This window comes from Orcinus orca, chromosome 1, assembly GCF_937001465.1.
Source record: "Orcinus orca chromosome 1, mOrcOrc1.1, whole genome shotgun sequence".
Lineage (NCBI taxonomy): Eukaryota > Metazoa > Chordata > Mammalia > Artiodactyla > Delphinidae > Orcinus > Orcinus orca.
The window spans coordinates 200,795,939-200,823,223 of NC_064559.1; the positions used below are offsets into that span (position 1 = coordinate 200,795,939).

General features: G+C 40.5%; 1 protein-coding gene and 1 non-coding gene across 18 annotated transcripts in view; one reads left to right on the forward strand and one right to left on the reverse strand.

The window, feature by feature from the left end:
* Positions 1 to 6,257: 6,257 nt before the first annotated feature.
* Positions 6,258 to 27,285, reverse strand: part of DDI2 (DNA damage inducible 1 homolog 2) — a 41,933-nt gene continuing 20,905 nt past the window's right edge. For 4 of the 17 annotated variants that reach the window (XM_033433006.2, XM_033433005.2, XM_049695979.1 and 1 more), the window contains 4 exons: positions 26,213 to 26,341; positions 22,560 to 22,663; positions 19,482 to 19,671; positions 10,458 to 14,798 (listed from right to left, as the gene is read on the reverse strand). In XM_033433006.2, the coding sequence (XP_033288897.1) occupies positions 12,907 to 14,798; positions 19,482 to 19,671; positions 22,560 to 22,663; positions 26,213 to 26,341 (2,315 nt within the window). In that variant the 3' untranslated portion in view covers positions 10,458 to 12,906. The other 13 variants (XM_033433013.2, XM_033433014.2, XM_033433011.2 and 10 more) reach the window with 13 other exon arrangements.
* On the forward strand, positions 21,090 to 21,193 carry LOC117202394 (U6 spliceosomal RNA). Its single transcript, XR_004484734.1, has one exon. It is a non-coding gene; the product is annotated as a U6 spliceosomal RNA (small nuclear RNA).

Consider the following 27,285-nt stretch of genomic DNA (forward strand, 5'->3'; position numbering starts at 1 on the left):
GCCTCTGTGGAGCCAGGCAGAGGGCAGAAGGACAGGTGGGGATTGAGGCTGCAGTCACTGGACAGGTAGAGAAAAGGCTGAAGGCAAAGGACACGTTACTTTGAATTCGGAAAGAAATAGCCTGGTGTCCAAAGGTGTTTGTGGCAAGCAGGAGGAAAGCCAGCTTGAATGACCGGTTGGTCTAACAGCTTTGATGCACTCCCTTCCCACTCCACCCAGACAGGGTGCCTACAGGCCCCAACTTATCTGATGCAACTCCAGCTTCTGAGAATCCATTCAACCCAAAGTGGAACAAACTAGCTTCGCGGTTCCTCCCTGCTGTTAATAGCAAGCCATCTTCTGGGCAGCATCTTCTGCTGGTCACCACCTTCCTATAAATGGCTTGCGCACAAGACAGCTTCAACAGGTGTTATTATCACTTGTGATTAACAGGTGTGATGCAAGATGGTGGCATTTCTGCCATGTTGTTTCTATCTTCACGCATTGGGGGATGGTCAGATTCAACTTTTTACAACATTCAGGAGGAACTTATGGTCTCACTACCTAGCAAATTCCTAAGGTTTGCATAGGTATGTGAGTGGGTGGGAGAAGTGAGGTATATTTTAGTCTCACAAGACTTCTTGCAGGGAAGGGGAGGGGGCCCAGTGTGTGTTTTCATGTGCAGATAATTGCCCCAGGCCCAGAGCTCAAATATGGAATCCATCCCCGCCTATCAAAAATAAGAAAAGGACGGGACTTCCCTGGTGGTGCAGTGGTTAAGAATCCGCCTGCCAATGCAGGGGACACGGGTTCGAGCCCTGGTCCGGGAAGATCTCACATGCCGTGGAGCAATGAAGCCCGTGCGCCGCAACTACTGAGCCTGCACTCTAGAGCCCGCGAGCCACAACTACTGAGCCTGCACTCTAGAGCCCGTGCGCCGCAACTACTGAGCCTGCACTCTAGAGCCCGCGAGCCACAACTACTGAGCCTGCGTGAGCCTGTGCTCTGAAACAAGAGAAGCCACCGCAGTGAGAAGCCCGAGCACCGCAACGAAGAGTAGCCCCCACTCACCGCAACTAGAGAAAGCCTGCGTGCAGCACCAAAGAACCAACACAGACAAAAATTAAATAAATAAATAAATAAACAAGAAAAAGAAAGAGAAAAAAACAGAGTGCCCATCAGTCTGGGTATTGCGAGTCATTAAGTTCAAAATTGAAACCTATTCATTTATTGCACAAGACTTTGCTGATCATGTGGAAAGTGCATGAGACTCTGAGGCATCAAGAGCCTGGACTGAGTCACTCTAGGGCCTCGGACAAATCTGTCTTAGTTTCCAAACCAGTGACACAGGAAAAATGATCTTTCTTTTTTTAAAAAAATATTGTCCACACCTAAGTCTCCTACGGCTGAACACCGTCAGATGAAGGAAGAAGTAGTGAAGGCAGGTGAGGTCGTAAAACTACCACAGACCTGGCCCACCAGGTCGCCTCTACTCTTCTTTCCGAAGGTGTGTACTGCCACAGAGAGGAAAAAAATAAGAACAAATTCCGGCAACTTCCTCTTAAAAGATAACTGGAGGACATCCCTGGTGGCGCGGTGGTTAAGAATCCACCTGCCAATGCAGGGGACACAGGTTCGATCCGTGGTCCGTAAAGATCCCACATGCCACGGAGCAACTAAGGCCGTGCACCCTAAGTACTGAGCTTGTGCTCTAGAGCCCGCGAGCCACAACTACTGAACCCTAGTGCTGCCACTACTGAAGCCCACGTGCCTAGAGCCCGTGCTCTGCAACAGACAAGCCACCACAATGAGAAGCCCGTGCACCGCAATGAAGACTAGCCCCCACTAGCCACAACTAGAAAAAGCCCACGCGCAGCAACAAAGACCCAACGCAGCCAAAAAAAAAAAAAGAAAAAGATAATTGGAAGTGGAGGATGGTTTAAGAGGCTAATTCCTCCCCTCTCCCCAACTCAAGGCAAATATATTTATAGTTCCAGAGGAGGGAGTAAATATTTCCTTGGCCGTCAGCCTTGTGAAGCTGCTCTCCATCTGAGAAGGGGAGGGAGGAGGGGCTGACTGTACAAAACAGCAATGGTCCAGGTTCCCACACCTTAACTCCGGCACCTGCAAGTGCCTACAATCTGTAACTCCAGGACTGTGGAAACCCAAACAAGGCAGCTTTAATCTAGGGGATTTTATTTTAAAATGTTGAACATCTGGGAACTCCCTGGTGGTTAGGACTCAGTGCTTTCACTGCCATGGGCCTGGCTTTTATCCCTGGTCGGGGAACAAAGATCCCTCAAGACATGAGGCACGGCCAAAAAAAAAAAAAAATGTTGAACATCCAGTTCCTTCCTCCTTATTGTCCAGCCAGCAAGATGGGTTGGTGAAAATTGGGATATCATTCAACCTCCCTGCTTCAAAGGTTCCAACAGCTTCCTGTCAGAGCATTTGGAATGACATTCAAGCTCTTCTCTGGCCTCCGAGGCCAGAGCTGATCTGGTTCAGCCTCTCCGCCTGACTCATCTCCTAATCTGTCCGCTGGCGTGTGCCAGCTCCCACCAACCTTCTGTTTCTTAAACAAGCTTGTGTGTTCACATCTGAGGGCCTCTGCTGGGAAAGCTCTTCCCCAGGGCGGCAGAAGCCTCTAGCCGTTCACCAAAATCTGCTCGCTCCACAGTGACAGCACTGTAGCCAGGCAGTGCTAGACTGTATTTCCCAGCCTTCTTTGCAGCAGGCCTGGCTACCTTATCACGTTCTCGCCAATGGCATGTGAACAGACATAAAGTGATGCACTTTCAGGCTGGACTGTTAAGCCAGTGGAACACCTGTCTTGGACTATATAGCATAGGCAAGATAAAAACTCTGTAATAAATTATTGAAATTTTTGGCCTCTTTGTTCCCTCAGCCTAGCCTAACACAGTGCACCCCAAATCCTTACCTGGCAGGAGCCTAGCCAGCCAGGTCTCAGTTTAAATGTTAGCTTCTCAGAAGACCTTTCTCCTTCATTACTCCATATTTAAGTAGCCTCTAATCCCTTATAGCACACCGACCTACTAAATTTTCATTGTAGAATGTATTACTATCTGCATTTTCTTGTCTGTTGTCAGTCTTCAAAGAGACTGCTAGAACATAAGCTTCATGGGAATATGCACCTTTGCTTAGTTCATGCAATGCTGCATTCACAGCACCAACTCAGTGTCTGGCACATGATACTCAATGTTTATTGAGTAGTATCTTGATTAATTTTTTCTTATAAATTTATTTATTTATTGGTTGTGTTGGGTCTTTGTTGCTGCGGCGGGCTTTCTCTAGTTGTGGCGAGTGGGGGCTACTTTGTGGTGCGTGGGCTTCTCATCGCGATGGCTTCTCTTACTGCGGAGTACGGGCTCTAGGCGCGCGGGCTTCAGTGTTTGCGGTGTGTGGGCTCATTAGTTGTGGCTCACAGGCTCCAGAGCACAGGCTTAGTAGTTGTGGCACACGGGCTTAGTTGCTCCACCGCATGTAGGATCTTCTGGACCAGGGCTCGAACCTGTGTCCCCTGCATTGGCAGGCGGATTCTTAACCACTGTGCCACCAGGGAAGTCCCTGATTTAATTTTTAATTCAATAGGGATGCAGAAAAATTTTTTAGCTGGCCTTAGAAGTAAAAGCACAGAAAGAGAACTAGAGCCAAATATAAGGCTGCTTCTCTTCACATCTGATTTGGGCCTTTTCTATTCTAGGAAGACAATGGATGAGGAATTACGGCCCAAGTCTGTATAACCGTTAGCAGAGAGGTGCCGTTTGCCAATGTCCAGATTAGTCTTAGATGTGGGTCTGATAAAAAGTACTAGCTCACATGGAAGCCTGCAAACTTACTAACCTCAGAATGTCATCCACCTTTTAAAAATTTTTTATTAAAAAAAAATTATTTTTTGGCCGCACCACACAGCTTGCGGGATCTTAATTCTCCGACCAGCGACTGAACCCAGGCCCACGGCAGTAGTGCCGAGTCTTAACCACTGGACAGCCAGGGAATTCTTTGTCATCTGTCTTTTAAAATCCACGTTAAACTCAAGGTCAACAGTCATCCTGGGCTAGAATCCCTAAACCTGAAAACTGACCTCAGTGACCTGGCTGGGTTTCAGGCAGTTTGTCACTCTACTTATGGGCCTTTGAGATGATAAACTGTGGAAGCATGACGCTGTTTACAGATTTATTACTTCAATACATATCTGAGGGCCTACTATGCACAAGGCAAAGTTCTAAGCACTGGGAGATAGCAGTGAAAAGGAGACATAAATCCCTGCTCTCATGGAGCTCACATCTTAATGGGGGAGAAAGATAATAATATGAGACAGAACTGAAATGCAGAGTATGGTAGGTAGTGTAGGTGTTAAGCAGAAAAATGAAGGGAAGTGACAAGATAAAGTAGACAGAGAAGGCCTTACTGAGGTGGTATTTGAGTAAAGACCTAAAGGAAGTGAAAGAAAAACCCATGAAGCTGTTCGGGGGAAAAGAACATTCCAGACCAAGGAAAGAGCAAATACAAAGGCCCTGAAGAGAAAGAGCATGGCGAACTCGAGGAATATGGAGTTCAGGGTGGCTGAGCGAGTGACGGGGAGGCAGGCAGGTGAAGGCAAGAGAGGTACACAGGGCCCTTGGAGGCATTTTAAGGGCTTTGGCTTTCACCCTGAGTGAGATGGGGGCCCATTGAGGGGTTTTAAGGACAGGTGTGATTGGATTTAACAGAATCATGCTGGCTGTTGTGCTTAGAACATCATGTAGACAAGAGCAGGAGACTTAATGCGATAACCCAGGTAAGAGGTGATGGTGCCTTGACCACGGTTCTAGAAAGGATCAGATTTCGAATATATTTTGAAGTGGAGCCAGCAGGATTTAGGATGGGTTGACGTAGTTGTGAAAGAAAGGAGTCAACATTTGAGTGAACAACTGGAAGGGTGAAGTTGCCATTTACTTCTCAGGGAAAGACACAGAGGAGCAGGTTGGGGCAGGGAAGTATTTCTGGCTCAGGGAACTTCAACTTCACGTATCTGCAGTCGAACAGGGAAAATGTTGGCTTTTAGTAACTGTCTAGGAGGAACCAAGCCACCCTAGCCCTAATTTTTTTTTTTTTTTTTTAAGGACAAAAATCCATAGATAAGGACTGGTATAGTTAGTTGGTTAATCCCATTAGAACACTAATAGTTCTGAACAGGGAAGCAGTATTTGGTGACAGTTTAGCGCTTTTATGTAACATGGCAATATGTTCTGCTTAATTCACGTTCTGAAATTTAGAACTATGTTCTTTTTTGAAGTCTTTTTTCCCATTTCTCTGTATTTCTATTTTTAAATGTATATCCTACCCTTTTCTTAAATTTTCCTCCTCCAAGCTGTAGATACATAGATTCCTGCCATAAATCCCCCAATGCATTTATTTCCCTGATACTTTTTAAACCTTTTTTTTTTCTTTAAATAAAGATGCAGTGAATTCCCCTTTCTCTGTGCCAAGGACCCGGAATGCTTTCCACCGATAACTAATGTCTCACAATCTCCTACCACTCTATCAAGTACTAGAAATCTCATTTCAAGTGAACTGATTATCAAAAGATTGAGATCTGAACAATGGCAAAATAATTAGTACTTCTTACCTCCAACTAGAAGTAGGCTTTGCTCTCAGCATTCTTTTTATAAAGGCAAGGAAAGATAACAGAACACGGGGGGATGTGTTCAAACTACTCCCTGTATATACAAGCTGAGCCATGTACACTGGAAATCCTTTCAAATAAAGGCCCCACAGCACAAACTCATGCACAAAGCAGTAACTCCACACTAGTTAACATCCCAGGGTGTTTCCAACTTACTCACAAACCCCTATGACCACCCCAAAAGTCCCCCATTTTATAGACAGGGAAACTGAGGTACAGAAAGTTTAGGCAAGTTACCCAAAGTCACACAGCTAGCAAGTGGCAAGGCTGGAATTCAAACCCGAGCAGCCGAGCTCTAGAGACTAGTCTGAACCACAATACCCTGTCGCCAGTGCTGTTTCTATTGCTGTGCATCCACTGCTTGTGCAGTCACCAAGTGCAGACATTTCACATCAGCAGATGCCCACGGCCTCCTGCAGTGTTTATCTGGAGGTGACTAATGGCTTGGAGATGCCCACTTCTTCTGGCGTTTAGGTTCATGGCCACAAGTCACAGTGCCTGGGTATAAGTTATTTAAAGGGCAGGGAGACAGAGACAAGGACAAAAGTAACCAACCATCTCAATTTAAAAGAAACTGATCAAACAAGAGTTTATGATAAAAACTTTATTGTCTTAAATATCAAATGTTTTACACATCACTTTTTCTTCAGAAAGTTCCTATTAAAAAAAAAGAAAAAGAAAATAAAGTGTTTTGATTACTTAGGGCTGACTTACATTTCAGTATCTGACAAAAACTCAAACCCAAATTCATCTAGTTCACTCAGCTGCAGACAGGTCCTATGTCTAGCCCCTAAACCAATGGCACAATGCAACCAACTGTGGGATTCCTGAGTTTGGTTCCCTTAAGTTCTCAGAGTTTTCCCAACTCTCAAAACCAAAGCATTATGGGAGTAAAAGAGCTACTGATTGGCAAGCCTATTTTGCCAATCAGCCTAGTTGCTCTTGTAAGATGCAGTAGCCTCAAAGCTTAAAGAAAAATCAGGAAAGCAATAAAAGTACGACTGCCAAGAACAAAGGGGAAAAGAGGGATTTTTTTCTATTTGCTAAAATTTGCCAAATATGGCTACAAAACTGGTAAACAAACCTTACTTGAGTGCAAAGCCCATTAGCCCAACTTGCCATGGAAATAAAATTTTGAATAAAAATGGGCAAGTCAATGTTCATTGTAAGCGCATAGTAAAAAAAAGCAAATACATTGATCTGAGTATATCACCAGAACTATTTCAAAAGGATGATCAGGAGAATAGAGAATGGAAATATTATCATTCAGAGGGAAAGGTCTCAGATGGGAAGCATAAACTCAAAGCTGTGGGGCCTTCAGGGAAAGAAAAGGAAGTCTGGTGGGCATCGGGTAATCTCAGACCAAAGGAATCTAGACACAAACTGATGTGACTGCCTCTGATAGGAAATTACAGAGGTCTACCTTTCTTTAAGTCACTGATGCATCATTCAGAGTTGTACGTAAAACAAACTCATGGTAAACAAAATAATTTATTATTAGTCATGCATCTTCCCAGGAAAAAAATATACCAGCATGCCCCTTCCCCAAGTCAGCTAATGAAAACCTTCCTATGGTACGTATTCAAAGAAATATAATTCTGTAAAAATTATTCTAATTTTGTATTCCACACCCCCACCCCAAGTCTTCTGTAGTTTGCTTAACTTTTTTTAGGTAAAAGAAATATCCTCTAACTCCTATGCCCTTGCACCATTTTCTCTGTAGCTTTCATTCCCTAAGATTGTGCTCTGAATCTTATCTGCTATATCCTCTCACCTTTCACAGCCCCCAGAGGGTCTAGATTACCAATCACCGATACATAACAGATAAACCTGTGAGAGTTTTCTAACTGTAAACCTCAGAAGTCACTAGCAGTTAAGGTCCAGAAATTCTACCTGTATCCTTCAGGATTACTACATACACGGTGATGTTTTCAATAATGGGTTAAAGAATGTCCTTTTGATGGAGCTGTCCTGTAGAAGCATTAGGTAGAGCCTTGAATCTTCTTGTAAATAAATTTTGCCCACCATCCAGTCCCCGAACCACTGCTTGCTACATTTTCTGCTCTTGATTCCTATTTTCACATCTTGCACTCAGCTGCTTTAAAACAGCAAATCCCCCAGAATCCTCTGCTAAGTCCTGTTGGCCCAGATGGTTAGTATTCCAGAGCAGCCGTGCTCAGAGGGGGAGTGGGAAGGATGCCGCAGCACACTCCGTATTTCTATCCTGCATGGAAGGAGGTCCTGATGGAAGGAAAAGTTGACTGTCACTGGTGCATATTAGGTCATCTTCCATTTACTTGCACTTGCACTTCTATCCTGCCTAATTCCCCCTCCACCAACAGTATACGTTAATTTCTGAATCCTTGATCTCTTCAAGTGTTTTACCAAATGTTAGAACATTTTTTGTTGGTTTCTCCGATTCCACTTTTTAAAAAATATTTTTTTTAGAGCAGTTTTAGGTTCACAGCATCTAATTCCATTTTGAGCCTGATTTTCCCAGTTTTCTCTGAATTTGAACCAAATCATCCTAATATGACTTTTAAAATAAATGATGCTAATAGGCAAAAATAGATGTTGCACTTGAAGCTAAAATTTGTTTCATGTCTCTTTACTAGACTGAAGGCTTCACAAGAGCAGCTTCCAGTCTGTTTTAGTCACTCCTGTATCCCCAGTGCTCCCCAGTACCTGGCACACAGGCACTTAATGTTTGAATGAATAATGAACTCTTATTCAAAGATTCAAACTGCATAGCCTTCAAGAGAGTAAACATTCCCTGTAATATAAGATTTTCTTGAACTTCTGCTCTGCCTTCACCACAATACTGACAGTGCCACAAAGAACATAATAAACGCTTAGAAATCATTTTTGGGGGTATACCTGATACAAAAAAGCCGTGTCATAATCCTTCTACCTGGGGAAATCTAACGATTTGGTGCAGAATAATTCTCAACCAACAATAAAGGTGAGCCTTAGGACCACTCCACGCATGCCTATCTCCAGGAGAGCCATTTTCAGACTTCCCTGCTGCCCCCCTCCTTCCACTTTTATTCCCCACCCAAATTTGATGCCTCTGCTATTTGGAGAAACTAAGGCACAAGAGAAAATCAAGCATATCAAAGGTTCCTCCCCTAAGTTCTTTGATTTACTCCATGAACTCCTAGTAACATCTACCGAGGGACCACAAAGGTAGAGAATTTGAGCCATGATTTTACATTTCTGGTTCTCAAGGACATGCTTTGAATTTACTTTTTTGTTAACAGGAATTGGCATTTTTAAATCTTTCAAAAAGAAAGCTATTTTTATCTTACAGAACTAAGTTAACATTCATCTTCTCGGAAGGGAACTCTTGAGAACTCTGTCTCTTTCTAGTTCAGCCGTGGACTACACTAAGTCACCAAATTCAAAGGAGATATTTGGCTTTTTGGTATCTGTGCTAGAGAACGCATAATCCAGTTAGCTTCTCTTGTGATATGTCACCACTGATAACTAGTTTGAAATATGCAGCAGTTCAATTATCCTGCTTATACTCTCTGCAGGTGGCAAAGAGATAGGAAAAGGAAATCAGAATGTACTGCAACTCTTCTGGCCAGTTACTTGCAAGGCTGTTTTTTATATACATAAAAACCATCATAACTGAAGACTACATCTGTAGATATAAAAATTGTTTGCTTTTTAATCTATGTAAAATTAACTGTAGGATATCTGTCTATCACACATGTATATATACACATGAACTGATGGTTAAACCAACGAAATTTTTATGGCTTTTACTAGGGATAGTAAGCTGTGCTAAGGGAAAAACAGGCAGATTCCACCTTAGCTGGTTATCACAGAATCAGTGACACAAAGTCTCATATATCTTTCCATGTAACTCTCTTACTGGAGAAATGCTCTGGGAAAAAATACAAGGTGTGTGTCTCCCTTCAGTATATATGGAGACAAGGAGCTCTGGAAAGTTCTGTAGGCTGCAAGGCAGGACAGTTTTCATACACACTCACCATCTATGTAGTTCCCTTTGCAACTGGTAATCTTTATATGTTAATAGCTAAAGCCCAAACTGTGGGATGAAGGCTACTGGCTGATGTCTGGATGCCTAAAGAGGTACGAGTGGAAATAATTCTTACCAGCTGCAACGGCAAAATCTATAGCCTAGGTATAGCTGTCTGGTTACCAAGCACATTCTTATACACAGGAACCAACTAAAGGGAAACTGCAGAAGTCATATAGGTAAATCTTCTCCTCTCTTTGGTGAATAAACAGATACCACCCTTGGAGGTACGTGCTGACCACAAGGCTGTCCATTACCAGTTATGGCAAAGGAGCTATCCAGTAAAGCAGCCCATTACTGGTTATGGCTGGCCATTATCAGTTCTGTTGGCAACCAGAGGAGTTCACAATGATTTTATCCTATCCTTGGAGAAGTTAATCTCTAATTTCTGCACTTTGAATAAAAATTGAAAATGAAGGTTCACTAGTGTCATGTTCCTGAATTCCTTTTGTGTTTTACAACTGCTAAATTTAAAAATGATTTAAAATCTTGACAATGTCAACAACTTTACTTTCATACAAACGATGGACAGGAAGATTTAAAAAATCAAAAGCAGGGCTTCCCTGGTGGCGCAGTGGTTGAGAGTCCGCCTGCCCATGCAGGGGACACAGGTTCGTGCCCCAGTCCGGGAAGATCCCACATGCCGCGGAGCAGCTGGGCCCGTGAGCCATGGCCGCTGAGCCTGCGCTCCACAACGGGAGAGGCCACAGCAGTGAGAGGCCCGCATACTGCAAAAAAAAAAAAAAAAAAAAAAAAAAAAAAAATCAAAAGCAATTATAAGTTGAAAGATAAATGATGAAAAAGGACAAGCATATTTGGCAAGTGGGTTAAGCTCAAAGTATCCCTAATAAGAATACATGTACAACGATAGGCCTATCCAATTTTCTCCTAGAAATAAATATACATATACATACAATAAAAGCTATCGTAATGAAACCTTTTCCAGATTGATATTCTATATCCCACCTGGGACTGACTCCCAAATCTCCACACTGTGAAAATTCAGTGGCCAAGCCTCTGAACAGTAGTCAGAGGAACTGCTAGTACAAAAAACCTCTGAGGCCCATCTTCATACAGAAGGCCTTTTTGGAGGAGTCTACTGTCATAGACTCACCCCACTCTGTAACCCTATACTCACCCCACTTTGTGACCCTAAAGATTTATAAGCTTAGAATAAATTCCCAAGCATACCCATAACGCAAATCAGGGGCCCATTGCATTGCTACTAAATTTTGCTTCAATCATAGCACCACTACTTAATTACAGTCACAGCTCTGAGAGTCGGTTGACAGAAATCCTATAAGCAGGTTCCTAGTGCATCTTACATCTTTGGTGTAGGGCAGGCAAAAGGATCTACAGCACATGATCGTCTAAAAGAACACTTTAAAGACAATCTGGCTAACCTGTTCTGAGCGCCCTTCTGAACACAGTAAACTACAACTCTTTCTGTCAACCATTCCCTAACTTCAGAGGGTCATGAGGAATCTATGCAACTTTCCATCATATCACTCAGGCTCCTAACACACATACGAACCTCACAGCTAAAAGAAAGAACATGGAATAGGGTAAAAGAAATGTCTAAGTGCCCCCAAATCAAACATTTTAAAACTCCTGAGATATGAGCCTCCATTTTGATTGTGCTCAATGACGTGAATTTTGACAGAAAGAATAAGCTTTTAAAGAGAGTAAGACTTCAGACAAAAATCACTTAAAGTTAAAAGTTCACAAATCACCCTTTTGAAGCTTCTGTTCCAAACACATTGCAAATTATAACCTGGAATAGGGAATTATCATTCTCAAAATTCTCTTCAATAAAACCAAGATTTCAGATTCCTGCTAGGTACTTAAGAGGGTTTATTTTCCACGAAAAAAAGTATCTAAAATCTACCCAGTAGAATTATTGCACAGTGGGGCCCACAGGACAGTGATTTCCAAGGGCTAGTCCTCATATAAAAAAAGGCCACAATAAATACATCTATATACTATGCCCCACTCTAACGTGACATGTGTAAACACAAATATGACGAAACCTTGCTTAAAAAAAGAAACTCCTGAGGAAAGAAAAGGATGGAAAACTCTACCAAGGCCACTTGAGTCAGAAACTCCAATTACTATTTCCACTGCCATGAAAGACACTCACCAAGTACACTGACCATTCCAAGCACCAAGATAAACCAGTGACAAGGTTATTTATCACACTTCAATATTTCACTCAGATCACAGCTCAAACTGAGCTTTAGAAGAACTTCCTAGAAGAAGATGAGTGTGGAAAGGAAGTAAACTGCTGGCAACCAACCCACTAGCTGAACATAAGCTCATCATTAGTCACTAAGGGTTGAGCTGTGATCAGTGAGATGCTACCAAACCCAGTCACTAGTTAACTCCAGTGTTTAGGCCATTATTTTTCACTCACAGTTCTTGAAACATCACCATGACATTCGCAAATGGAATTACAGTTTTTTCTTTCTTTTTTTTAAATCTGGGTAGCACCATGGTTCGCGCTAATGTTAATTCCCTCACAGTATCCCACCCAAGGTATCTGGCAATCCATGCAGCAGCCTGTGATGTACAAAGCAGCCCAAGTTTTAAACCCTCCCAACTCACCCCATTAAAATGTCAAGTCCTAACCACACGAATAAAAACATACCACTCTAGGAGATATTCTTCCATTTCCTGTGACAACTGATGAATCATAATACATAAAGCACTAAGTATGATTCCAAACACCAAACCATGTAATCAAGTTTGTAAACCAAAAATTGAGCCAGCAAGCCACACGTTGCCTACAGCACAGACACAGCCAGATTATGATCTGTTTCTAGCTGCATGGGTGGTGGGACTTCTCACGGCTTCTGCTTTTTAAAGCATTCACTCTCATTCTAAAATGGTATGCTATACACGAAACCACCAATTTCATTCCAGAATACATCATCTTAATGTTAATAAAAAGCTCCTGTATGCACATACTGCCAATACATTTTAAAAGGCCCAAATTTCAACAAATAGAATAGACAAATTCATCAGACAAGAGATCATAAATTACTTTGGCCGAAAAAAATCTTTAAAAAAAATCTGGCTCAACATTCTGCTTGCAGGTTTCTACATATACTGTATATGTGGTGAGTGTGTATGTGTAAATATATAGCTTTTTGTAAGGGAATGGAGTATGGTCTAGTCCACGTTTCCATGGTTATGTAGGAACTACAATGTTCTTTGCTAGCAAAACAAGAAGTGCAAGGTCTGCATTTCCACCAACTCGATGCAAAGCCCCAAGAGCTTCCTGCAAAGTAAAGCCGGCACGGAGAATCCGGTCAATGTCCGCAGCAGGAAAAATTAATGGTGCAAGAAAGGAGGGACTTGATGATGGCTGGCTGGTAGGTGGTACGAATTCTAGAAGTGGCCCTGCAGCTTCAGAACAGACATTTTCTCTAGTCTCAGGCCTGTCTGTCACTGGATTCCGTGTGCCCTGGCCCAAATCTTTAACCAATATGAAACTGGATGACAAGGACTCAGTGTGCTCAGAAGTCTGATTGAGTGCATCCTCCTCACCTGCTAAAAGTCTGGGTGAAATTTCTGCACCAAAGGTGCAATGTAGTTGACTGGACGTTTCAGCTGAGGCTACAGTGACAGAACTGCTCTCATTTACTGACTCCTTAGACTTGGGGACACCTTCCCTATCAGTTAATACGCCATCACCTGGACCCCTGAAGTTAATATTTTCTTCATCTTCTACTCCAGCGTCAGTTGAAGTGTATGTTAATTCTTCTGTCTTCACTGTTACAGATGTGGCCTGATGAAAGGAGACCTGTGAACAGTGTTCGCTCTGGGTAGCTGTAAGATGCTCATTTTGGGTCCATCTCTCAGAAAGGTCCTTAATACCTGTTTGGCCCTCAGTTACTGTCTCTGATTGACAGATAACTTCTTCCGATGTGTTTTCTGAAGCTGGTTTACTACTAATGACCAAAAGTTCATGAAGTTCCTTCAAGGCTGCCGTTACAGATGAGCAAGATTCCTCTGTGGACTCTATGGATGGCTGACAACTGCCACAGAGACTTACTAAAGAGGAGGGGCAACTCCCGTATTCTTTACTTTTTCCAGACATTTCAACATTACTTTCTGGAAGCTGTAAATCCTGAGTGGAAATGGAATTACTCAAAATTTCAGAGGAAGGGTTACATTTTGATGTTTCTACTTCCATCAAGGGATTATCTAAGGTGAGATCAGATGCACCGATGTTCTTGACACTGGTATTCTGACCACCTGCTGAATTGAGCACAGCAGCTAGGGACTGTTCAACTATATCTACTTCCATAAGTGTTTCTGAACTTGAGCAGCCAAAGCACCCTGAAGGTAGAATATTTTTCTCTGTACCCGAAAGGTCCACAGTCTGCTCTAGCCTGTCTCCTTCCATTGTAGCTTCCGAACCAATACTTCTTTGTTGATCCTGTTGCCTTTCTCCAAGAAGTTCAAGGTCCCCTGTGTTACAGAGACGTGCTCGGTCATGGGGAGCATTCTGCTGTATAACCTCATGCTGTCCAGTCCTCGGTTCTTCATGCTGCTGAAGGCCACTCGCTTGACTCAGGTCCTGATATTCTGGATGCCAACCCTTTTCATCTTTAAGCCTCTGTGGTTCTTCCAGCCCAGTGACAGATAAACTAACTTCCTGTCTGGTGTGGAGATGAGATGTGAGGCCCTGGGTGCTTCTTTCAGCAGATTTCTCTAGATTACCTGCAACAATGGCTTCTTCGAGTGAATTCTGCAAAGGCATAGCTGGCCTCTGGTCTGCTGGAGCACTGTCTGCTGAAGAAGCACAATCAGAAAGATCCTGTAGAGGAAGATGTTCTTTCTTTTCACAGGTTACCTGGAATTCAGCTGAAGCCTTCAAAGCCTTCAGAGCTTTAGGTTCAATGCTGTCTGGGTCGCTGGGCTCAACAGGGCAGACTGAAGCAGAGACAGAGTGAGCAAGACGTGAAGGATTACCAATCTCAGGACTCTGTCCTGAAGGATGGGCTTGATGGTTAAATCCATCTGAAGTTGGTAATGATGACATTCCCAGTGAGGTAGTTTCTTTACCGCTTTTCTCTACATAGAACAACAGTCAAAGGAAAAAAGATTAATTAGCAGGTTACAAAGTCCACTAAATTATCAGAGAACACAAATCTAAACAGGACAGAACAAAATCAGGTCCTTAAACTGGGGTTTGTCTTATATTTATAGACTTTATACAAGAACCATTCTCATCGTGGTGGACAATTTAACATCATAGCATCAGGATAAGAGGCAGGCATGTTCTTAACAAAATATGTGTACTGTAATTCAATATTTTTATTTAAGTACCACATAAGGGCTGAGTTAGTGCTCAAGACTGAAGGACATTTACGTATCTTCATTCTCAGTGGGTTCAGAACTCTAGAATAGTTTCTCCAAGTGTGTTTTCTCTATCACTTGCCCTAAAATCACCTGGGATGTTTCCTAAGCATGCAGATTCTGGATACCATCCTTGGGATAAACCCAGGAATTTGTATTTTCAGTAAGTTCCTCAGGTGATTCTTAAAAGCACAATACAATCTTGAGGATTTCAGTACTAGAATGATTCTCGTGCCAATTCTCTTTCAGAGTGTCAAATGTGAACACTGAGAAGTCTAAACCAGGTATATCTGAGACAGAGCAGGAATTATAAAGAGAAATAAGAATGTGATACTACTCAGGGACCTTCAGAAGACAGAGAAGCAAACATTCTATTTATTTCTATCCAAACATTCCAAAAACTATATGAGCTTGACTCAGAACAAAAAAAAGCACTAAAGATCAAACAGATTAAATCCCAATTATTATCTTACCAAATAATGCAACTTTAAAAAGGATTATCAGTTACTTTATCACAGCAACAACTAAGTGAGAATATTTAAGTACTTTAAGGGCAGGGAAATGTGGGCAGGGGAGGGCAGTGGAGGGATATAGTTCATAAGTTTTCCAATAAGCAGTAACAATTTAGATCCACTGCAACTTACTGACCACTCATAAAAAATGGAAGGATTAAATACCACACCTCAATGCAAACATCATGATGTCATTAAACATCAGTTCCAACTCTCCTTTTGCCACTAATCCAATTAAAAATTGACCTCTATGCAATTATTACAAGATTGTTAATTAAAAGTCAAAGGCTGGTAACAAAAAATGACATCACAATACAAACTATTAGGACAGATGCAACTCAACTGCTTCATGACTTAAGAAGTCATGAAGCAATGCAGTTATGATTCAAAAGGCTCTAAATCATTCTAATCCAACACAGGTTAACAGCTTGAAAAGATAAAGCACTATGTCAGGAAGTTACTGACTTCTTGTGAAATAATCTTATAGTTTAGGGATAAACAGGAAAACAGCATATATCTCAGTGCAAACTATATTCACTAGAGTCTAGAAACACAGTTATCAGTTTTATTTATCAATCTCTAAGGCTGACTCTGAAAGAGGTTCAATTTCGAGTTAATGAGAACACAAAGATGCACTGTAGTCAAATATCCATGTTATTAGCAGCACAGAGGTGGGCAAAGGTAATGGCCTTCTGGCAACGGTATGTCAGTTATAACAGCTGGGGGAGGTGAAGGTGAACATGACCTCAAAGTACTCCGTACTCACTATGAAAGCAGCATATAGTCCTCCTGTAGCTGAGATGGTCAGTTTCACTGGCCTAAGTCCTAAATGTAGGGGAGGACTGGGTCAGTACTATAGGACAGGAGAAGAGGATGAGGTCAACGGACATTAATAATTAAAGATGGCTGCTTTTAACCCATCCTTACAAGGAAAATGAAAGAAAGAAGCAATTAAATGCTATATATCTAATTACAACCAGCCTGCAAACCCCTATAAAGTCCTAGGTTGGTAGAGTCTAAAAAGACCACTTTTCCTTCTTTTAACAGACCAGTCAGTGCACTCAGGCTGACATTTATCATATCTGCATACAGGGAGATGGAAGCAGAGAGCCTCCTGTGGAAAACTGTCAGGCTAGGGAGAGAGGGAAAAGCAAAGTTTCAGCTCTTGTTGGAAGACTGAACTTCAGTCCTGCCTATGTTATTGACTCTGTGACAATGGCCAAGTCACCTGGCCTGTTTCCATTTCTTCTTCAACAGAATGAAAATTTCAGCCCCTCTATAATGCTGGTAGTTGTGTGCAGTAATGTGAAAAATACACTGTCAGTTTTTCAGAAGAAAGGGACTTACAAAATCCCTAATAACACAGTCATCTCCACCAACAAAGTGCTGTGATGCTAATATTCTTGATTTGATATTCACAGTGGTCATTTGTTTTCGCTGGGGTTTTTTCCCCCTCGAACTGTTCTAATGACTGATAAAATTTTAAATAGGAAACCATGCTTAGATATGTATGTATGCCAACATACAAATACACATACAGGCTAGTTGTAACCAGATTAAACAAGGTGAAATGGTGAATGACAGAAGCTAAATTCTAGAACTGCTGAGGATACGAAGTCTTTCAGACCACAGACGATGACTGGGTGGAAGGCTTAACGTGGTGTCTATAAATACCTGGTCTGGGGCCCACTCCAGCTGCAGTACACACACACTACATGCATCATGGCTTCTGACGCTCTGTTTGAATTAGGAAACAGACAAGCAAACCTTGGGTTAACAATGCAAACCACACAGCATGCAGGGTTATAGTCTCCACTCCTTTGCCATCTTTAAGATCAGGAACTGGTAGAGTCAAAGTGGGGGAACGCTCCTGTAGTTTGGACATCAAAAAGATTTGCTGGTTGCTTTAATTCTCTCACAATACATAAAGCAATGTGTCAACTTCAACAGATTTTCAACAGAACTTGGAAAGAAATTAATTTTACACACCTACACAGAGAATTCATGGGCAAACATGTGAAATAGGTGAAAAAAAAGTAGATCCATAGACAGAATTACACGATATGGAAATCTTATGGAGTCAAGGTGAGCAAACACATATTATAGAAACTTTCAAAGTTTCTTTTTCAGTTGAGATTTATTTTTAGAAGAAAAACAAACCAAACATGATTACTTATCCTGGCTTACCTTATTTTTTAAAATACTCTGAATTATTACTTTTTTGAATTATTTTTTAATCAACAGAAAAGATAAAGATATTCTGCTATAGAGTATCCACCAAAGAGACAGTTTTTAGCAAAAATACATTCACCTACTATGTCTAGGGGTAGGTGATTTTGATAATAGTGGGAAGCTGATGTTCCAAACAAATAGAATCTGATGTTGAAGAATTACCTCACTAAACATTACAAAAATTAGCGCAAGCCATACATACACTGTCAGTAACAAAAGGTCACATGGGTAAAGAGCCACTTCCTTTTAATCCTTTAAAACTGGTACACCTCCTTCACTATGGCTGAAAACATCTGTGGTTTCTATTTTAATCTCTTCAACTTTTTATTAAAAGAAAGTAATTACTCAAAGAGGGTAACTGTCAGTAGGTTATAAAGCACTGCTACCATCAGCTAGTGTTTCTCAAGTAAAAGCACCAGAACTGTGGGGGGAACAACAGAGGTTTCACAAAATGATAACATACCCTCATTTTATTAATGTATAGTATTATGACTAAGCTGACAAGTTACTAAACAAAACGAAACAAAACAAAAAGTAAAACCTTCTAAGTAGATATGTCAAACTCATTCAAGCTTGCCTTGCGGGTAAGGTTAAAACTATTAATTTAGTCTTTCTCTGTCTGGTTGTTCAAAATTCTCCCCTTCCTACCAAATACTTAAATCACAACCCAAACTGTACTTCATATGTAAAACTGAGCCAAAAGGTGGTGGTGGCGCAGATTCTGAACAAAGCCAGCTTGGAAACTCCATCTGCTACTCACGCTCATTCTAAAGAATCTCAAGGCTAGACCACCGGATGTTCTCTGGTGATACACACTGGCAAAATCTGGCTGCTTATTGTTAAAGCTCTTATCTTTTTTGTCCTTAGGAGAAAGCTATTCCCTGAACTTGTAGCTCTAATGCATTTTACTATATCAGCAAATGCAATGTGTGATATTAGTCACTAATGAAGAATTACAGCTCAAGACTTTAAAATAACTCAAACTTAAAAGTTAATTCTCTTTAGCTTCTAGAAAATATATTCCAGAGTCACTGTTCTGTAACAGATGGGGAAAATTTATCCACAGAAGTGGGATTTCGGCATAACTGTGTCCCTCCATTTTACCCAGAAAACTTGGTTTGATCTTTAGAATTAAAGAAGCTACAACAACTGAGACTTAGGGAAAAAAAGTATTACGTAGCTTCATTTTGGTGGCAGCACTTTCAGTAGATATTAAAAAGCTTAGTGCTGCTTAGTCACAGACACAACGTCATCCTCCAAAATAAATGGGCCTAAGAAAACAAGAAAATTTCCAGGAAATGTTGAACTCAAAAGGAAGTTTCTGCTTACTGTTATAATTTTCTTCAAGAAAAAAAAAAAAAAAAAAAAAAAAGACAAGATTCTTTAGGAATCCCACCAAAATGTGCCTAAGCAAAGAACTCCCCACTCTATCTTGCACACAGCAATGGACTGCTATTTCTGGATCTATTGAGGGAGGTTTTCTGTACTGTATTTAGAGATGGGAAGAGGCAGTAAGAAGACAAGGAACATACCTACAACAGGATGATGAGACTGATTACAACCGGAAAGGTCCCTATTCCCCTTTGAAGCTCCAACTTCCCTGGCTCACCCACCAATAACGAGTATTATTTAAGAGCCTGGCCACTCCAGATACCTGCATCCTCTACAGATTTTTGAAGGGCTTCTGCTAATTCTTGGTCTGCAATCTCCTCTGGCCGTACTTCCTCTCGCCCGGCCCCATATGCCAACCGGGCACACTCTGGTAACTCCCCCTCAGGAAGGAAGGTGGTCTTTGAGCCTGTGGTGCCGATCACGAGTACATTTTTCTTGAGGTCAATGGAACACTTAGAAAAAGAAACCAAACACTGATGATAGCAGATAGAACACGATGCAGGAAAATTATGATCTTGAATTTAAAACTCCATTCACAAAGAGCAACACTGACAGAGATGGCTCAAAAAACCAATTTTATCTAAAGTATTTAAACTTTAAGCTATGTAACATTGTTAGTTTAGAATCTATATATATATTTAAAATATCTATTCAATTTATTTATTTGTTTTTGGCTGCGTTGGGTCTTCGTTGCTGCGCACTGACTTTCTCTAGTTGCGGCAAGCAGGGGCTACTCTTCGCTGTGGTGCGTGGGCTTCTCATTGCAGTGGCTTCTCTTGTTGCGGAGCACGGGCTCCAGTAGTTGTCGCACGTGGGCTCAGTAGTTGTGGTGCGAGGGCTCTAGAGAGCAGGTTCAGTAGCTGTGGTGCATGGGCTTAGTTACTGCACGGCATGTGGGATCTTCCCAGATCAGGGCTCAAACCCGTGTCCCCTGAATTGGCAGGCGGATTCTTAACCACTGCGCCACCAGGGAAGCCCCAGAATCTTTTTTAATATTTAAATTGTACAGCAGAATGATCTTTATGGGATACAGTTTACACTTCTTTGTCAAACACAGCCATTGTTCATTTCTGAATTCAAATGTGATACATATTCATTGTACAAAATTTGGAAAACTGCACGCCATAATCATGGAAAACTGCACGCCATAATCAGCAGCCACGCCTTTTAGAAACATATCAGTGACTTTTTAAAGACTAAAACTGAGACGTACCATTTATATAGGTCTACATTTTTGCTTCTTGCTTAGTGTATAAAGTACAGCTTATATTTAAAGTCCATGCCAATGGTCTCAAAAGTGATATATGGACAAGACGAGCTCTACAAAAGTATTCTGTATTTCATACTTATGCTATCCTCTTTTTCAGTATATATATACACATATTTATTTATTTATTTTTATTTTTTATTTTTTTTGCGGTACGCGGGCCTCTCACAGTTGTGGCCTCTCCCGTTGCGGAGCACAGGCTCCGGACGCGCAGGCTCAGCGGCCATGGCTCACGGGCCCAGCCGCTCCGCAGCATGTGGGATCTTCCCAGACCGGGGCACGAACCCGCGTCCCCTGCATCGGCAGGCGGACTCTCAACCACTGCGCCACCAGGGAAGCCCATCAGTATATTTTTATAATTACTTAATATAGGACAGTTACACACATATATTTTGAATCCGTAAAGCTGGAGACTGCTAGTCTATACCATGACTTAAAAATAGCGATAAATAAATAGGGAAAGATTAGCAACAAGCTAATAAATCAGGTTTCATTTATATGTGCACTCGCTCATTCCTTCTACTTAAAACTATGCACCTTGATTTGAATATCGATATATTTCAATGGGAATTTAACACTAAACATTTAAGAAAGAGTATTAGTGTGCTTGCTTAGGCAGCACATATACTAAAACTGGGACGACGCAGAGATTAGCATGGCCCCTGCGCAAGGATGAAACGCAAATTCGTGAAGTGTTCCATAGTTTTATATTACTCAGCCATAAAAAGGAACGAAATGCTGCCATTTTCAGTGATGTGGATGGACCTAGGGATTGTCATACTGAGTGAAGTAAGTCAGAGAAAAACAAATACATGATACTGCGTATATGTGGAATCTAAAAAAAAATGATACAAATGAACCTATTTATAAAACAGAAACCGAGTCACAGATGTAGAAAACAAACTCATGGTTTCCAAGGGGAAAAGGGTGGGAGGGATAAATTGGGAGATTGGGATTGACATATACACACTACTATATATATATATATCGATAAGATAGATAACTAATAAGAAGCTACTGTATAGCACAGGAAATTCTATTCAATACTCTGTAATGACCTATATATATCGATAAGATAGATAACTAATAAGAACCTACTGTATAGCACAGGGATTTCTATTGAATACTCTGTAATGACCTATATGGGAAGAGAATCTAAAAAAGAGTAGACAGCTGAAACTAACACAACATTGTAAATCAACTATACTCCAATTTAAAAGAGAAAAAAAAGAATATTAGTGACATAAAAATGTTGACTAGATATGAAACCTTGTTGGGAAAATTTTTACTACCCAAGAGCACAATAATTGCTTCTTCAATGAGTGAAGTTTATCTTTAAACAAATTATTAGGCTTCGGAATGGAAGTATAAAAATCACTGCAAATGAAAATATTTATAAATCATTCTCCCTGTACTAAATAAACATTTCCATTCCCAACATCTTATGTACACCTTCTTCCTTAATCTCGAAGCTCTTCTCCCCAAGTATTGTCTGACCAGCTACTAAGGATTTACTAAACTTAGGCTCGCAGTAAAATCATCATTGTGTATTATGTACATCTCCCTACAAACCCATCAAAAAATTACTTGAGGCACTTCCCTGGTGGTCCAGTGATTAAGACTCTGCACTCCCAATGCAGGGGGCCTGGGTTCAAGCCCTGATCTGGGAACCAGATCCCGCATGCCACAATCAAAAGATCCCGCACTTGGCAGCGAAGATCCTGCATGCCACAGCTAAGACCCAGAGCAGCCAAATAAATAAATATTTTAAAAAAAATGTTTTAAAAAAATGACTTGAGTTCTAATCAGAAACTAAAAATTATACAAGGGAACCAAATTGTCCAGTATAGTCTCAAAACAGATGGCAAGATTCAACAGATTCAGAAAGATTTCACAAAAAGGTTCTATTTCTACTGATACAGAATTTCAAACCTTGTATGACAACAAAACCAATTAAGGACCTTTCCAGGTTTGAAGTCATGCTTCTTAATTTTCCAGTATATACAACCATGATGGAATAACCATTTAACACACAAAAAGCCAACGCAAAAAGAAAGTGAAGCTCTTAATTACCTGATGCCGTTTCAGCATGTCCAGTCCCAAAAGCATGTCCATGGGCTGTTCCTCAAGTATAGAGAAGGAACACGCCAGGAAATCTCCTTCAATTTGAACCTGAGCTAAAGCACATAAAGAAAGGAAGAGGTTACTGATTTTTCCAGCGAAGGTCTGGAAATGTATCTATCATTCTGTGTCTTTCTTCCTGCAATCAGTCAAAGTCAAGCCAAAGCATGCAAACAAGTGAGTTAAGGATGAAAATCCAGTAAGACCAATAATCAGGTTAAAAGCCAATGAAGGCACCAGCTCCTAAAGTGGATTGGGTAGAACTACTGCCCACAAGACCTGGCTTGATATATGATACACGCTCAGCTGGTGAGGAAAGCTGGCATTAAGAATTAAAAAAAAAAAAAAGAAAAAAAAAAAACCAAGACCAATTCCTCCAATATTAACCACCTGCTTCCTGTACACTTACAAAAGGCTTTCTAAAAGGAAAATAAAATCAGTACACTTTAAACCTTTTAAATTAAGCTCCAAGAAGTAAACTGTTTATTACTGCCTGTTATAACCAAGTTTCTTTGCTTGAAGTCTCCTGCCTTGCCTCTTTCCTCAATTACTCCTTATTTCATATGTAAGATGTTTTTTTTAAAAAAATGACTTTGTCATTAACTATGTCTTACGAGCAGAAAAGTATATGAAATATCTATATATATAGATAGATATAGATATATACTGTATATATATAGTATAAAGCATAATAAAACAAATACCCATTCATCTATTTCCCAGGTTAAGAAACAGAAAACTAATAAGTTTCCTGTATGTCCTACTGATCATAGCTTATTCTTTGCCTCCTCCAACCCTCCCAACTATCTTGGTTTTTATGTTAATCATTCCCATCTTTTCTTACCATTTTTCTATGATTTCTAAGCAACATTTTGGTTAGTTTTGTGGTTTTGAACTATGACTTGCTTCTTTTACCCAAAAGATACTTTGAGATATTTTATTCCTGTGGGTGCACGTGACTGTATTTCTTTCGTTTATACCACCCCTAAGAGTGAGTACTGTAATGTTTAAGACACCACCACTGATTTATCTATCCATTCTGCTGCTACGGGACATTTGGGTTGCTTCCAGTTTCTGCCGTTGTAAGCAATGCTAACGTGAGCATTCTTGCACTTGTCTCCTGGTGTGCCATGAGTGTCTCTAAGGTATACTCTAAAAACATACAGGGCTCTAGGGGATATTAGCTCAGCTCTACTTGATGCTGAATTATTTTCCAAAATGTTTCCAGGGGTTTTTGGAAAGTTCCCATTGTTCCACATTCTCCCAACACTCAATATTATTAGATTTAAAATCTGGCAAGTAATTCTCTATTTCCCTGATTAATGAGATAAAGCAGTTTTTCACACTTATTAACCATTTGAGTTTCCTCTTAAAGTGCTTGTTCAAATGTTTCTGCAATTTTTTATATACCAGTTTTTCTTACTGAGTTGGAGGATACACAAACATACAGAATACATATATATTCTAAATATGAATCCTTTATTAGTTATACATGTTACTAAGTTCTTTCCTAGTTTGTGTTTGTTCACTTCCTTTAAGATGTGCTTGATGAAAAGTTCTTAATCGGCTGTATTTATCAAATAATTTCCTTCGTATCTTTTAAAGAACCCCTTCCCTACACAAGACATTCTCCTATATTTTCTTCTAAAAGCCTGACTTTGCCTTGCACGTCCAGGCCTTTAATCAACCTTGAATTGACATTTGTGTGTGATGTGAGACAGGGTCCCATTTCCAATTCATTTTTTCCCCATGGATACCCAATCGTCCTAGCACATTTCCTAAAACTTTCCCACTGCTCCATAAGACTTCCCCTCTCATTTATCAAGGTTCATGTTAAGCATGGGTCTGTTTCTGTTCTAGTCCTTTGGTCTTGATATTATCTAGAAGGGGAAGTTATTCCAGAGTATCTTGACTACTCCTGCCATAAAGGGCCTACATAAAATTTAAAATTAACACATCAAGTCTCACGAACAAAACAAAACAATTTATTGGGGTTTTAAATGTATTACAACGACTCTGTTGACGAACATGGGAGAACTACCACCTCCAACATATTGAAACTTCCTATCCATGGTGTAGCTCTCCTTTACTTAGACTACCCTTACTGTTATAAGGTTTTCTTGATACCTATCATAGCCAAAGTTGCAAAATGGTACAACCTGTGCAACCAAAAGAAGGACACAAGGGACTGGTATTTTTTGTCTCCTATTATCTTCTCACTAAAAACCATGAGAAATCTAAGAACTCAGACTCTGAAGCAACTGGTTTGTGGTATTCTTACCCAATTTCAGTCCTATTGTGTGTAAGAAAGTACATAAGAGGTACTTAAACTATCCTTATTCTATAGAAAATCAATAATAGAAAACACGGAGACTTCTAATAATAGACAAATGTATTAAACCAGGAAAAATGAAACAGATATGAAGAGGAAAACAGGTAGAAAAACTACCACTTGCAATGAAAGAAAAGTCATTTACAGTAAAAAAAAAACCACTTTTTTATCTGCAAATTAAAGGGATAAAACTAAGAATACCTGATTGTATAAGGAAATTAACGTGAATGTTCAATCAGTGCTGGAGAAACTAGATTGGTACCAGTTAACAATATCAAGAGCCTTAAAGGGTATTCATAATCTTGGATTTAGTAGGTTCACTTATGGGAATTTTAACTAAGGGAAAAAAAAATCAGTTTGCACAAAAATGCACTTCCATGTTACAATGACAAAATATTAGGGGAAAAATATATCCCAAAGGTTGACCATTAAACCCATACAACAGAATGCTATGCATTTACTTAAGTGATGCTTATAAAATTTATAATGGCATTTGGAAAATGGTCTTGCTTTTTCTTAAAGCAAAGTATAAAAATTCTATATAGTATTATACGATCCCCTTTTACAAGAAAACAATGCCAGAAAGAGATATGTCCAAATGCTACTACTGATGGATTCTCACCTAAAAGAATTAATTTTGCTTCTTTTCACATTTCTATACTTTCAAAATTCTCTACAATGAGCAACTAATTAAATGGATAATGAAAGAAAAAAACAAAGAGAAGAACAATTCTGATTAAAGACGAAGGACTGAACACATGTATTTAACTTAACTTACTCCTAAAAAAAACCACAATAAAAAGTTGTTTTTCTTTTAAAATGTACAGATTACTAAGCCCAAAAATAATGGAAGAGATAGCTGAAACACAATTTTGGAACTAGAAAGCAGATGACACTAAGGAAAACTAAGCAGCAACCCTTTTTATCCCAAGAGGCTGATGAGTTGGTTGAAACAAGTACCTCTGCAAACGGGGGTGGAGGGAGACCAAAGCAGGAGCAGTGGTGAAGGGCTGTGGAGGCACAACTGCACCTCGGTGCTCCTTCTCCTGCACTCTGCTCAGCCAGGTGACTACCGCCTCACCCCAACAGTAAACAGAAGTACATAGGGGACTGGTGTTTTTTTGTAACCAGCTAAACGATGTTACATTATAACTCTGATAGACTATAGGATTTAAAATTGCTAGGGACTGGGCGTGCTGGATCAGATGCCCCTATCCAAAAGGAATTTTTAAAGTCCACTACCCTACAAAGACTCCCAGTGCCCTGCACTCACCTAGATGTACCCTTCCAATAATCTTCTGGGTGCCCACTCCTTTGGCGATCCCTGCCCACCGACGGTCCACCAGCCTCATTATATTACACCTTTCTGCACAAGCTTGGCTCATAATGGTCATCTGGGCACCTGGAGGTGGAGGGAAACATCAGATAACAAAGATAAAATCCACATGTGTGGGAAGATAAAAAAATGCAGCACTAAGAACAGGGCAGAAAGCAAGTATACTCCCAAGCTTCTGTCTGTGTACGATTTTTCCTACCTAGCGGGCTTCCTGCTACACTTAGTTCAACTTTCAGTTTTACATTGCAATCTGAAACACAGTGTAGAAACTTCACATTGAGGGAAATAACATTATTTAAATGTAATAATTAAATGATATTTTAAAACTTTAAACACAGAAAGCAAAACTACGTGGAAAGGATCTCCAAAAAGTCAAACTATGTCTACAGATGGAAACACTCAATTAAGCACTACTGCACCCTCAGATCAGTTTTCACTGAGTATCTCTAAACATCTTACCAAGTTATTTTTATTTCAAACTCTGAGACACTCTAATTTACCAGTTAAAAAATACATCATGCAGTCTCTCAAAAAACTATAACTGAACTCTCCATTCTCTGCTCCAACAATTAGACCCTCTTTCCTATCAGGAAGAGGGCACTAAGGTCTTTTCTCTCCTGGTTACATACACTCACCCACAGAGCTGGAGTCAGCCTGTGCAGAAGACAGACACTTCTCTAATCTTTACCTAGGGTCCTAATCTCTCCCACAGAATCTAGTTCCACATTCCTGTGTGTTTGGACATGTCTATCTCAAAGCCAATAGGTATAAATACTCTTTCTCCCCAAATAATTCTCACTTCGGATTTCTCTCTTTGCCAATGGAATCCTTTTTCTTACAACCATAAAACAGAGGCAACTGTTCACTTTCGACCCCTCTTCTTATAGCCTTCTCCCAACTCTCAAACTCAGTTCCAATCCTGTTAATAAATTCTGGGCAATTTCTGACCTTTCTTCTTCTAACCACAGCAGTCAACCTGGCTCACACTCTATCCCTCTAGCTAGTGGACA